The 14897-nt window shown below is 45.3% G+C and overlaps 1 protein-coding gene across 1 annotated transcript; it reads right to left on the bottom strand.

Annotated features, from left to right (window-relative positions):
- Nucleotides 1-1380: 1380 nt before the first annotated feature.
- LOC121791810 lies at nucleotides 1381-5698 on the bottom strand (the record flags this gene model as incomplete). Its single annotated transcript, XM_042189636.1, is given in 8 exon segments — nucleotides 1381-1541; nucleotides 1605-1969; nucleotides 2558-2587; nucleotides 2828-3240; nucleotides 3334-3876; nucleotides 3878-3927; nucleotides 4303-4700; nucleotides 4794-5698. Coding segments are annotated over 8 exon segments (2865 nt in total), but the record flags the coding sequence as incomplete, so codon positions are not given.
- Nucleotides 5699-14897: the final 9199 nt, after the last annotated feature.

Below are 14897 nucleotides of genomic sequence, written 5' to 3'. Positions count from 1 at the left end.
CCACGATCACAAGATCATCCGTCGAGAATGGCGTCCAAAGGCGGCGATTAGGGTTGGCACCTCACCGAACATTGATCACACGAACAAGGAAAAAGATAGTGACAACCAAGAGAAGAACAAGGAGGGTACAATGAATGTCGATCCGTTGGCTCCTCGAGCGCCCCATGGGAGTCAACCAAGCATGGACGAGGATGGATTTCAATTGGTGTCGAGGAAGAGGAAAGGCAAGGCACATAAGGGAGACATGCACTCCAAAGCTCAACACATCAACAATTTGCGTTTGAAAGGCAATGTCGCCACGGTGTCTTTCGATCGGGATGACTCTAGTGCGAACGAGCCGAGCACTTGCTCAATGAATGTCTCATGTGGGCTCCCCAACCGGGAGAAGGAAGGCTTCATCGAGGAACTTGATCCGGAAGGGATCGTTCATCGCGGGGGTATCCCTATTGCGGGCCTCAATTAAGTGACGGACCTTGGATTTTGTGATGTGAAGGTTGCACCATGTTAATTGTAATAGAATAGTGAAGAGTACATTGATGCCACTCTAGTTGTTAGGGAGGCCCTCGTTGTACTCTAATTTGTTTTGGCGAGACGTCACTTTTGGGCGGCTCGGTGTTCCAGGTTGTTCGTTGCAATTGTCCTTAGTAATGCACAGGTGTGGGTCCTCCTGAACCCTCCACCCTCGTGGTGCTTTTGTTTAAAAAAAAAAAAAAAAAAAAAAAAAGAGGTCAATCCATGATATGGATTGGGATACGACGAAGGACCCGTTGGATATATTGATCCAAGAACCCCACGTATAATGATTGGCAGCGGATTTCCTTGATTGATAATCTGGTTTGATCCACTTCCAGAGCTTGGAAAACCTCGACCCGTTGGCTATGTAATCAGCCAAGAACCTCGGTATGGTTGAACGCCACAAGAACTTGCTCAAAGTATCTTGATAAGTTCCAAACAAGTGAAAAACTCTACAAAGAGAATTCAACTCACAAGACAAACTCTATTTTCGTATTTGATCAATGATCTCCTCAAATGACATGCTTACAAGCCTATTTATAGGCTAGAATGGACTCTTGAAAGTCTCATATCGTTAGTACAACTTAAGACCTTTAGAATGACTCATAATAAGTGAAAAGTAACTCCTAACTATTGGTGTGACTTTAGGACATCTAAAGTCACTTATTTAACTCAAAAAAGTAACTTAAAAATGACTCTTCATTTTTGCTGCTCCAACTTGGACGAAAATGCATCATTTATCTTCAATTTGGGCCTCCAAAATGTGATATATATTGACTCAAAACTTCATGCATTGGGCTGCCCACTAACTTGAATAATATTCACCATTTGGCCCAATGTTGAATGGTCTTGGAATTGGGCTTTTATTTCATCAACTAAAAGCATCATGGACTCCTTTATCTTCTTAGCTCTAGCTCTTGTAATTGGTCCACTTTGAATGATTAATGGATCCATCTTCTTGTCCTTGTTGATCAGCTTGGGTGTACCTCCATCATTCCCTTCTTCATCAAGAGGATTCGTCCTCGAATCTAATTCACCAACATAAGGAGATAAATCAGAAACATTGAAAGTAGCACTTACATTAAACTCACCAGGTAAGTCAAGTTTGTAAGCATTATCATTGACTTTTCCAATCACTTGGAATGGTCCATCTCCTCTTGGCTGCAACTTGGACTTTCTTTTCGAATGAAATCTCTCCTTTCTCATATGCAACCAAACCCAATCTCCCGGCTCAAAGATGACTTGTTTCCGACCCTTGTTGGCTTGCTTTGCATATTGTTCTGTCCTCTTTTCAATGTTGAGTCTTACCCTTTCATGCAATCTTTTCACCATTTCAGCCTTAGCTTTTCCATCAAGACTTGCACGATCTTCAATAGGTATTGGAATCAAATCTAGTGGACTCAATGGATTGAAACCATACACAACTTCAAATGGGGAAAAGTTAGTAGCAGAATGGACACTTCGATTATAAGCAAACTCAGCAAAAGGTAAGCATTCCTCCCAACTTTTCAAGTTCTTTTTAACTAAAGTTCGTAGTAATTGAGACAAAGTCCTATTAACTACTTCAGTTTGTCCATCAGTTTGTGGATGACAAGTAGTAGAAAACAAGAGTTTAGTTCCCAACTTATTCCACAACACTCGCCAAAAATGACTCACAAATTTAGCATCTCGATCACTCACAATTGATTTAGGAACACCATGCAAACGGACAATTTCTTTAAAGAACAAATCAGCGATATGAGATGCATCATCAGTTTTGTGACATGGAATAAAATGTGCCATTTTTGAAAACCTATCAACAACCACAAAAACTGAATCTCTACCTCTTTTTGTTCTTGGCAAACCAACAACAAAGTCCATTGAAATATCCTCCCAAGGTGCACTAGGAATTGGTAACGGTTTGTACAAACCATGTGGGTGTGATTTAGACTTGGCTTGCATGCAAGTTATGCATCTTTTACAAATTCTTTCAACATCCACACGCATTTTAGGCCAAAAGAAATGTTCAAGCAAAACATTCATTGTCTTATGGACTCCAAAATGACCCATTAAACCACCACCATGAGCTTCACGCACAAGCAATTCACGCATAGAAGCTTTAGGAATGCATAATTTGTTTTCTCTAAACAAATAGCCATCATGCCTATAGAACTTGTCAAATGCAGCATGCTCACAAGCTAAATAGATAGAAGAAAAGTCCGGGTCATTATCATACATTTCCTTAATCAACTCAAAACCAAGCAACTTAGAACTCAAAGTAGTGATCAAAATGTATCTCCGAGATAATGCATCAGCCACAATATTTTCTTTTCCCTTTTTGTATTTGATTACATAGGGAAATGATTCAATGAATTCCACCCACTTAACATGTCTCTTGCTAAGCTTACCTTGACCTTTCAAGTACTTGAGAGATTCATGATCCGTGTGAATTACAAACTCTCTAGGCCACAAGTAATGCTGCCATGTTTCCAAAGCTCTAACCAAAGCATATAACTCCTTGTCATACGTTGGATAGTTCAATTGAGCTCCTTTCAACTTTTCGCTAAAGTACGCGATTGGCTGCCTATCCTGCAACCAAACAGCTCCTATGCCTACCCCAGATGCATCACATTCAAGCTCAAACATGTTATCAAAGTTAGGCAAAGAAAGAATTGGTGCAGTTGTAAGTTTTTCTTTAAGGAGATTAAAAGCATGTTCTTGTTTTTCTCCCCAATAAAAACAAACATCCTTTTTCACAATTTCATTCAAAGGTGCAGCAATTGTACTAAAATCCTTGACAAACCTCCTATAAAAACTAGCAAGACCATGAAAACTTCTAACTTGTGCTACATTTTGAGGAATTGGCCATTCTAAAATAGCTTTCACCTTCTCTTTTTCCATTTCAATCCCATTAGCACTTATAACAAAACCCAGAAAAATAACTTTATCCATGCAAAAAGAACACTTTTTGAGATTTGCATACAATGATTCTTTTCGTAAGGTATCCAAAACTGCACGCACATGGTTAAGATGTTCATTCACATTTTTGCTATAGACAAGAATATCATCAAAATAAACAACCACAAATTTTCCAATGAATTTTCTCAAAACATGGTGCATCAACCTCATGAAAGTACTTGGTGCATTAGTTAAACCAAAAGGCATTACTAACCACTCATATAGACCAAATTTTGTTTTAAAGACTGTTTTCCATTCGTCTCCTTCTCTAATTCGAATTTGATGATAACCACTTTTCAAATCGATCTTACTAAACACAACAGAACCATGCAATTCATCAAGCATATCATCTAGCCTAGGAATAGGATAGCGATACTTTACCGTGATTTTGTTGATTGCTCGGCAGTCGATGCACATCCTCCATGATCCATCTTTCTTAGAAACAACAATTACCGGAACAGCACATGGACTCATGCTCTCACGGATTTTTCCATTGTCCAACAACTCTTGCACTTGCCTTTGAATTTCCTTAGTCTCTTCGGGATTGGCTCTATAGGCTGATCGATTTGGTAGAACTGCCCCGGGAATAAGGTCAATTTGGTGTTCAATACCTCTTAATGGCGGTAATCCACTTGATTCTTCCACGGGAAAAACATCTTCGAATTCCTGTAAAAGAGACACAAAAGCACTTGGCAAAGAAGTGGTTAATTCGTTAGTGGTAAACAAAGACTGTTTGTACACTAAGATGAAAACACTCTTTTTTTCAACTATTGCACTCATTCGGACTCTTTTCACTTGACTCTTTTTCAATGCCCTCACCTTTTTTCCTCTCATTCTTACTTTTCTCTCGACTCTTTTTTTCACTCGACTCTTTTTCAATGCTCTCACTTCTTTTCCTCTCAACCTCACGAGCTCTCCTTGCTTGTGACAATTTCTGTTGGTCCTCTTGAACTTGTTGAGGTATTAAAGACACAAGCATAATAGACTTGTTGTTGTGCTTGAAGGTGTAGTGGTTGTGAAATCCATCATAAGTCACTCTACGATCAAACTGCCATGGCCTCCCCAAAAGAATGTGACTAGCATGCATTGGCACAACATCGCAAAGAACATCATCTTTATAATTGCCAATTGAAAACGAAATTAGAACTCGCTTAGTCACTCGAATTTCTCCACATTCATTAAGCCATTGTAGCTTGTACGGATTAGGATGTTTTTCCGTTGTTAAGCTCAACTTTTCCACCATTTCAGAACTTGCAACGTTTGCACAACTACCACCATCAATAATCATTATGCAAAGTTTACCTTGGACCAAACACCTTGTGTGGAAGATGTTCTCCCTTTGCTGATCATCGTTTCTGTTTTGCATGTTTAGAGCCCTTCGAACCACCAAAAGTTCTCCATGTTCTGGTTCAATCTCCTCCAATTGTTTATCCTCCTCCTCCTCATCATCATCTTCACGTTCACTTTCAGATTCTATCTCTCCATTTGGCTTCAAAATCATCACCCTTTTGTTTGGACATTGAGATGCAATGTGTCCAACACCTTGACAACGAAAACATTTGATATCTCTATTTCGAGTAGAAGTAGAAGTAGAAATACCTTTACCCTTCTCAAATTCTTTGGACTTGGATGTCGACGCCTCATTTTGGGGTTTAGAACCTGCCCCAAAATTGGGTTTGGTTGAAGTCCACTCTTTTGTCCTTGAAGAATGAGAACTTGTTGAAAAATTCTTTTGGATTGTTCCCTTCTTCTTCAATTGTCCCTCCACCTTCATGGCCATATGAACCATGTCCTCCAACTCCACATAGTGTTGAAGCTCCACAATGTTTGCAATCTCCCTATTCAGCCCACATAAGAATCGAGCCATAGTTGCTTCTCTATCTTCTTCAACATTTGCCCTAATCATGGCAATCTCCATGTCTTTGTAGTACTCATCAACAGATTTAGTACCTTGTTTCATAGATTGTAATTTTTGATACAATTCACGAAAATAATGAGAAGGTACAAATCTCTTACGCATTATGCTTTTCATTTCTTCCCAAGTCGAAACTTGTCTTCCTCCGTATCGCCTTGTACTGGTTGTCAATTGATCCCACCAAACTATAGCATAGTCAGTGAATTCAATAGCAGCAAGTCTAACCTTTTTCTCCTCGGAATAGTTGTGACATTCAAAGATGAGATCCACCTTTCTCTCCCACTCCAAATAAGCTTCGGAGTCACTCCTTCCTTGGAATGTTGGAATCTTCAGTTTGATGCTTCTCAAATCACCATCCACTTCATTTGTACGCCCTCTTCTACCGTTTCCACGTCTCTCATTTCGATGCCTATATGAAGCATCATCTTCTCCTCCACTCTCTTCCTCCTCGTTATTATTTTCATTTGTTGCCTGAACTTCTAGCCTCTCCAACCGCCCTGAAACACTTTCCAGAATCCGTGCAAACCTTGCAAATTGTTGTTGCATGGCTTTCAACGTAGGATCAACTGGAATATGATCGTCAGTAGAATCCATCCTCACAGTTCACTCGTGTATCACACAAAATTAAACCTCACAAAACACTCGTGTATATCACTCGTTGGCTTTTACCTCCCCTCAAATAACCTCACCACTCAAGCCTTTTACCACTCTTTCTCTTTTGCAAAGATAACACAAGTAAAAAAACAAATCAAAAACAAAACAAGAACTAATAACGACCAACCAAACTTCAGCCCTTGAATGAAGGATGAAAGGAAATGGTCAAGAAAATATGAGGTGAAATACGTATTGGGGTTTTTTTTTCGGATTTTTTTTTTTTGGATTTTTTTTTTCGAATTTATTTTCTGATTTTTTTTTCGGATTTTTTTTTTTTTGGATTTTTTTTTCAAGGATATGAAAGATAAACAATGTAAGATAAAGCTATGGATAGATCAATACCAGTTGGCTCTGATACCAAATGATACGGATTGGGATACGACGAAGGACCCGTTGGATATATTGATCCAAGAACCCCACGTATAATGATTGGCAGCGGATTTCCTTGATTGATAATCTGGTTTGATCCACTTCCAGAGCTTGGAAAACCTCGACCCGTTGGCTATGTAATCAGCCAAGAACCTCGGTATGGTTGAACGCCCAAGAACTTGCTCAAAGTATCTTGATAAGTTCCAAACAAGTGAAAAACTCTACAAAGAGAATTCAACTCACAAGACAAACTCTATTTTCGTATTTGATCAATGATGTCCAACGGGTCCTTCGTCGTATCCCAATCCATATCATTTGGTATCAAAGCCAACTGGTATTGATCTATCCATAGCTTTACCTTACATTGTTTATCTTTCATATCCTTGAAAAAAAAATCCAAAAAAAAAAAAAAATCAAAAAAAAAATCCGAAAAAAAAATCAGAAAAAAAAATTCGAAAAAAAAAATCCAAAAAAAAAAATCCGAAAAAAAAAACCCCAATACATATTTCACCTCATATTTTCTTGACCATTTCCTTTCATCCTTCATTCAAGGGCTGAAGTTTGGTTGGTCGTTATTAGTTCTTGTGGCGTTCAACCATACCGAGGTTCTTGGCTGATCATATAGCCAACGGGTCGAGGTTTTCCAAGCTCTGGAAGTGGATCAAACCAGATTATCAATCAAGGGAGTCTGCTGCCAAACCTTATACGTGGGGTTCTTGGATCAATATATCCAACGGGTCCTTCGTCCTATCCCAATCCATATCATCAGGCGGCGCCGACTGGTGAAATGAAAGGACGTTCTGGAGAGAGGAAGGAAGCGTATCGGGGAAGCTTTGGCATCTGACATTCTAAAAAGGCGCACCGGTACACGAAAGGTCGCAGAGAAATCAATAAGCGGGGATCTCAACAGTCGGAATTTGAGTATAAAAGAGGGTTTTCCGAATCTCACTTTCCATCAAATATCTTCAGAACCTTTGTGCTATCTTCATTCGGAAAGAAATGCAGGGCAATCAACTCGAGACCTCCAATACTTCCTCGTTTTCTTCAGGAGCCGGTCTCGACTGTAATAATCAGAGATCCTTCTCACCACCGAGTCCACCAACCACCAGAACCCCATTATCGCCTCCTAGATTCATCGGGCCACTCCAATATGTGGACTCGGCTGACATAAGGCGTGTGGACTCCGTACTCAGAAGTTTTCCTGTGGAGATTCACCTCGCCATAAAGGCTCGCCCAAGGATTTCTCGGTCTAAGGACCCTGTTCCACCACCACCAACAGAGGGGCTGCCTCGTCCCAGTGATCTCCCTTTACGACAAAAGGAGTCAGAATTTAACCTTTCATCGACCATAGAAGAAGACTCCATCCCGAGAAGAACGCGCCACCAGGCAATGAACCAGCTGCTTCTTGAAGATGAGGGTTCAAGACAACAAGTGGATGAGGAGAAAATCAAGAGACCGGAGCAGTCATTGAAGCAAGCAAGACTGTGGAGAGCAACCAGGTGAGAGCAGAGAAAGGGAGCAAGAGGAAGGGGGAAGAAAGTATCTTTCCTCCCCCTAATATGGGCCACCATACCAATTAAGGTTTGGGGCTTACTAAAGCTGCCAGTAGGTCTTTTGCTTCCCCTCCCCGAAGGAGAAAAAGAATAAAAATACCAAGGAGGGGGAGCTCCGATAAGCACGAAGCCGTAGAGGCAATAAGGAAGGCCTGTGTAATGGAGGCAATAAGGAAGAAGCGCAACATTCCCCTGATTCAGCTATCTAGAAGGTAGTACTATCACCCTTAACCTTGTTTCTTTGCGTAAATTGTGTACTCCAAATCTAACACTTAGTCATGTGTCTGGACTAAGTGTGAGAAGTTTATGGAAGTTGTTTTCTGTTTTGCCTATATCTGTTTTATTTCTATGTGGTTATTAGCATGTTTTGATTGCTGGCACTATCTCACACTTAGCCGTGTCCGGTCTGAAGTTTCCCTTGATTGTTGTTATGCCGTTGTCTGTGCCTAACCTTTCTTTCCACTGCATCCACCCCCTCGAGGACGAGTTCATATGCAGTGGGGAGGGGGACGGGTTAGTTACAGTAGAATCATACATGCTAAATTTTTTTTTCGAAAAATAACAAATTCCAGATAGTAATAAAATAGGTAATATGCATGAAATTGGATAAATGGAAGACTTGATTACTTCTTGGGAGAGAAAAAGGATTCAGTATGATAGAAACAGTCAATTTCTAAACCAATTGTGAAGCCTCTCTATTTGTGAGTTATAAGCCAAAAGTAGAACACTTTCTACTATTTTTACAAAAGAAAAATTATGAGAGGCTGATTTTTAATATTGAGATGAAAATTGCACAAGTAGTAATGACTAAAGGCATTAGGACTTAACCATTTGAGCCGTGTTCTTCCTTCGTTCCACAAACCCGCCTCATTAGTCAAGGCACCCCCTAGTTAGCCAATTCGAGCTTTTTTTTTTTTTTTTTTTTTTTTTTTAAACACCTTTACGGTGGAGGGTTCGTGGGTCCCTCATCCCTATATTTCAAAATGAGGTAATTACAAAGCGCGGCCACACCCGAAGGTGGTGTGCCAAGACAAAAACCAAGAGTAGTATGCGGTCCGATCCCACAAGGGTCGGACCTCATCATACTCCCGACAAAATTACAAGAAGCAAGTGAAAACAATTCTAGTCCCCGTCCCTTCCTAGGGTACGAACATGTGAAAGGCCCATTTGATCCATGCGGACGAGGTCCGCAAGCTCTCTCGGCACCGAGTCTTGTTGCATTTGTTGGCGTCTATCTCTCCCTAGTCCCATTCTCGCAAGGAAATCCGCCGCCTTGTTTCCCTCCCGGTGAATGAAGGTGGCACGGAATTTAAGTTGACGCTTAAGAAGGATCAGATGCGCCATGGCTTCCCGGGCTAGCGCCGGTCCCCATCCTGCCCCATTAATCAATTTGATAGCTTGTTCGGCGTCTGATTCGATCCAAATAGGGAGGCCAAATTCCTTGGCGATGTTCAGCCCGTGGATCATTGCCAACAATTCCGCCTCCAGAGCCGATTGTGCTTCAAGAGGAATGCAAAAGGCCACAAGCATTTTACCCGAGAAATCGCGAATGACTCCTCCCCCTCCTGCTTTGTTGATCGCTTCATTGAAGGAACCATCCGTATTCACTTTAATCCAAGGGGGGTCCGGTGGCTCCCATTTGATCGCCATGGCGAGAGGCAACGCCCGAATGGCTTCCGCTTGTTGAGGGATGTTAATTCCAAGTTTAACTCCTCGCCAGTGCTTCGGCTTCAGGCACCCGTTTACCATAGAATTCCGGATGTACATGTGGACCTGCCATATTACATTGTGGGGTTTAAATCTTGTATCTTGGTGTCGGCTCCTATTCCTCTCCGACCAGATGAACCATAGGATGAGGTAGGGCATGGCTCGGCTAAGGTGCTTCCTATTCGGCTGATTGCATCTTTGCATCCAAACTTCAATTCTCGTTGGGATTGTGTCATTGATTGAAAGGCGGGGGGATGTACCTTCAAACCATTCATCAAATTCTCTCCATACTCTACGGGCTCCGAATCCCTGAATGAAGAGGTGCTGGAGGGACTCAATGTTCGGTCGAATTGGGCAGCATTGGCACTTAGAGGCTAGCTCAATCTCCCGCCATTGAAGTTTTGTGTCAACCGGCACCCGATTGGAGAGTAGCCTCCAGATAAAGATGGCTATTGAGTTGGTGAGTCCCGCCTTCCAAACATCCCCCAAACCTTGGATGATCGGGTTTCGCCCTCGGAGTGTGTCCCATGTCGAAGCCACCGTGAATTCCCCATGCTTAGAGAGATTCCACCTAAGGATATCCTGTTCGTCATGGAGGATCGGTGTATTAATGATGCCATCGATAACATGCTGAGGAAGGCCGGCCTGATTGTGAAGGAGTTGGAGCTTGGGCACATCCCAAACACCATTTGTAATGAACTCCGACACCCGGGTGGTTGGTCTTCCCCTATCATCAAGGCTAATTTCCCTCAGAGGACTATTACCAAACCAAATGTCATCCCAGAAGTAAATGTCCCCTTGTCCCACTAGCCATCTCATGTGCGGTTGCGCGAGGGGCCAGGCTCTTGAGAGCCTTCTCCACGTAGGGCTACTCCTGCTCGGCAGTCTCAAGGTGAGCGGTGTGGAGTTGGTGCAATATTTTGCCATCATGTATCTTGCCCAAAGGGAGTTTTGCTCCCGAAAGCGCCACCAAAGTTTGATATTGAAGGCGCGGAGGACCTCCTTAGTTTTTCGGATCCCAAGGCCTCCTTCTTCAGTGGGGCGGCACATTTGTTCCCATCCAATCCAATGGGTCCGCTTCTTCTCATTCGTAGACCCCCAAAAGAATCGGGCCATTTGTTGATCAAGTTGCTTTAGGGTACCGGTCGTGGGCTCGACAGCTTGGAAGATGTGCAAGGGGATCGCTTCAAGAGTGCTCTTAATCAACGTGAGCCTTCCTCCAAAAGAGAGATGACGGTGTGCCCATCCTGAAATCCTTCTTGCAATCTTTTCCCGTAGGTAGAATCTGAAAGTGAACGTGAAGATAGTGAGAGAAGCTCCTCCTTCTCTCTAAAATTCTCCACCCTACTGTACCACCTTTGACCTCCGCCGCCAATCTCCCACCACCACCTCGCCACCCGACGACACTCGCCGACCCCAGCCACCACTCCCTCGTCCATCGGTTCATCACCTTCTTCATCCTCCTTGGTGGTTACCACCCTGCCGTCCTCCTCCCAATCCCACTCCGCTTGTCACCCCCCGGTTCATCCCGACGAAAACCACTTCAACGTCGAACTTGGCTCGCGGCTCCCGTCAACCTCTACTCCACGTCTTGGCTATACCTTGTCGAAGCCCGCCCGGCTGGCCGAAACAATGGGGCAACCGCCGGACCCCGACGAAAAGAGAGACACTCCGGCCCTAAATCCGGATCATTTGCCTGACATTGTTCCCGGGGATGAGGAAGCTCGGGTCCTCTCCGATCAGCAAATGGTCTTCCGAGCTGGTGAGGCCGCTTCCCTTCAACGTCCGACCAAATCCATGGAACTAAAAATGGCTAAAGCAAAGCTCAAAGCCCGGAAAAGTACGCCGGCGCCTCCTACCAAAGGCAATGGTCGTAAGAGATTTGTCCCGTCTCCGATGCCCGAGGACAAGCAACTAAGGAAGAAGATAGACTTCGGTGAGGAGGAAGGACCTTCGGCCGGTAGTTCCAAATGCAAAGGATCCCTGTTCCCGGCGACTCCGTCCCTCGACTTGGGGGTCTCTTTCAGGTTGGAGGACCCCGACTTGCCTCATAAGAAGGAAGAGGAAGTGGAGCATTGGAATGAATGTGAAGAAGAGTTCGATGCCCCCAACGGTAGAACCGTGCCGGAAGAAGGCGGCTCGCCGGAAACTGCTGCTCCCGCCGCCGAGCTTATGACCGTTTCCGGTGAAGTCCCCTCCCTCCACAATCCCCAGCCAAGACTTGCTAGGTCACGTGAAGCACAAGCTGCCCCATGTGCTGTCCTTGCCCCATTGGAAAGTGGAAAAGCAAACCTACCTAATCTGGAGGCTGGGACAAAAGTTGACTTTGAAAGCACTAATCCACCTTTCCTACCTAAGCCATCAGGTACAAAAGCAAACTTGCCTAAAATGATAGCAAGTACAAAAGCCCCCCTTGAAAGTGCCCCCCCCCCCCTTTCCCCCCTAATATGGCACGAGTTGCATCGTTTGGATCCCCACCAAGGAACCCAAAACTAGATGAGATCCTTCATCTTGCAGCGTTGGACTCGGTGGAAACGCTCGATGCAGCGGCGGCGCAGCCTCTCCGTGCCGGAAACCTACCGACGGCCAGTCACAAACCACCGGAGTTCCCCCAAAACTCTTCGGGATGCATGCAAAATGTCACACACACACCTTGGAATGGGAGTGGGGCATCTCTTGAGGACTTCCCCCCTCTCGAACGAGGACGAACTAGTAAGATCCGAGCTACGTTTGAGGCCAGCCCGGAACATTATTGTGTGGAGCTCGGCCAGCCGCGACCTAAGGCGAACCCTAACGCCAACCGAGAAAAGCTTATTATCGAGACAACGAACAAGGCCACGCCTAGTGCCGAGATGGGCGTATTGACAAGAGAAACACCAACACCCAACGATACGCCAATGGATGATGCCGAGAAGATCCACACCGAGAATGAAGAGGCCGAGAAGGTCCACACCGAGAAAGGAAAAGCCGAACTGCCGAGAATGGAAAAGCCGAGAAGGGTACACAACGACAATGATGGTGCCGAGAAGATCCACACCGAGAATGGAAAAGCCGAACACAACAACCCGAAGAGAAAAGGAAATACACCTAAGCCCTCGGCGAATGCCGCAACACAAGGGCCAAATGAAGTTAATCAACATGGGGGGGTAGAAGCTACCCCGGGGACCTCGGCGTGGCCGAAATCGATGGCGGACTTGCTTAAGGGTACTCCGTCGGGCTCGGCGAGTAACACGCTACATGGCGGGGGTGAAGGCACCTCAAGCCACCCCGGCCGGCCGAAAACGATGGCGGACATGCTTAAAGGCTCGACTGACCCTAACGGCCCTCAAGCCTTTGAGCCGGATAAGCTTCAGAACATTGGATTTGCTTCAGTGTCCGACGGCATCCCGGCCATCTACTTCTCCGGAGCGGAAACTCAAAAGCTTGCTGAGAGCATGGGACACGCCATTGTGGGTAAGTTCTCTCACTCTATCCCTACCGGACTGCAAATCCAAAAGACTCTTGATAATATTAAACTCCGGTGTGGATTCAGTTGGAAGTACATTAATGCTAAACATATTATCATTCAATGCGAGGACTTGGCGGACTATGCCCGAATCCTTGGAGGCCCAAGGGGTACGCCCGTATGGCTCATTGACCGTCACCCGATGAGGGTCTTCAAATGGTCCCCGGACTTTGATGCATACTGCGAGTCCCCCATTGCGGCAATTTGGTGCAACCTAATTGGCCTCCCCATTCATCTTTTCGACCAATCCGCCTTATTCGCCATCGGCAAGCTTCTCGGCACTCCAATACAGATTGATCGAGCCACGGCAAACAAGACTCGGCTTTCATTTGCCCGAATTTGCGTCGAGATAGACATCACAAAACCGCCTACCGAAGAGATAATCCTTGACCTTGGTGGGCGAGAAACAGTGCAGCGGGTCCGATGGGACAAGATACCATCATATTGTCAAGAATGTAAACACGTCGGCCATGCAAGTGAGGTGTGCTATGCGACGGGCAAGAAGGAACGGCCGCCAAAGAGAAACTACCACAACGGCCCGCCTAAACAGTCACAACCCGAGAGACAAACCGAGAAGGGGAAGCAAGATACGGGGAAGAATGCCCCCAGCTCCAATGAATGGAAACGTTATGGGAAGAAGCAAGGCAAGGCCGGTGATCGACCAAACAATAACAAAACAAATGGGGAGGATATCGGTGGTACTTCCTGGGAGGGACCGAACTCGAAAATGCCGGGCTCAAGGCCGGACTCTATAATGCCAGACTCAGCTTTGGGGAGCGGACCGAGCTCCGGAACTCAAAATGCCGGGCTCATGGCCGGGACCGAGGTTGGGAAGTCCCCACTGAACTGGGGGAACCCATTGCATCCCACCTCCGAACCACCATCACCACGTGGGAACATGGACGTGGAGTGGGGCTCCCCTAATGCGAGGAGCTCGGTCTCACCAGCTCGTCGAGGGAATCCGAGAGGAGGCGCGCGCCATGCCTTGACAAGGGGGCGTGGGTTCTTCTCGGCAAAGAACCACATGAGTACTAACCAATATTACTCTCTCATGGCGAACGGAGAATTTGATGTTGAGAATTGTGGGGATGCGGACGAAGACCCCATGGAGTTGCACATGGGGGCCGAGAGGTTAGGAGGCAACAGTTCGGCCGACGATGCCGAGGAGGTCGCCCCGAACAAAGAGCAACACCGCACTGACTACCAAGGAGGGCCTTCAGCCTCTTTGGGTACGCACCCTTCCTGTTAATGATGTCGTACAATTTCATGTTTTGGAACGTGAGGGGGATTGCGAATGCGCCCACTCAAAACGTTCTAAAAAGACTTATTGATTGTCATAATGTTTTATTTCTTGCAATAATGGAACCGCTCACACACCCGGACCCGGACCGATTCTCTAAGGCCTTGGGGCTGCCCTTCATTGGTTCGAACACGAACGGGAAGATTTGGATGTTCGCGGAAGAGGGGTCCACTTTTGATATTGAGAATGACTCGGAACAAATCCTTCACGGTTACCTCAAGTCCCACCGCCTTGCTAGGCCGGTGGCCATTTCAGCCGTGTACGCCAAATGTACAAGGGCTGAACGACATCAATTATGGGACAAGATGAGAGAGATTGCCGGGCCTCTCGAGGGAACACCTTGGATCATCGGTGGCGATTTCAACACCATTCTATCACACCAAGACAGAGTCGGAAGTGATACTAACCGGCAAGCCGAGATGGTTGATTTTGCGGAGGCAACGG

Source organism: Salvia splendens, unplaced genomic scaffold (assembly GCF_004379255.2).
Source record: "Salvia splendens isolate huo1 unplaced genomic scaffold, SspV2 ctg921, whole genome shotgun sequence".
NCBI classification, from domain to species: domain Eukaryota; kingdom Viridiplantae; phylum Streptophyta; class Magnoliopsida; order Lamiales; family Lamiaceae; genus Salvia; species Salvia splendens.
The sequence above is the reverse complement of the archived record's forward strand: the minus strand, read 5'-3'. Positions and strand labels throughout refer to the sequence as shown.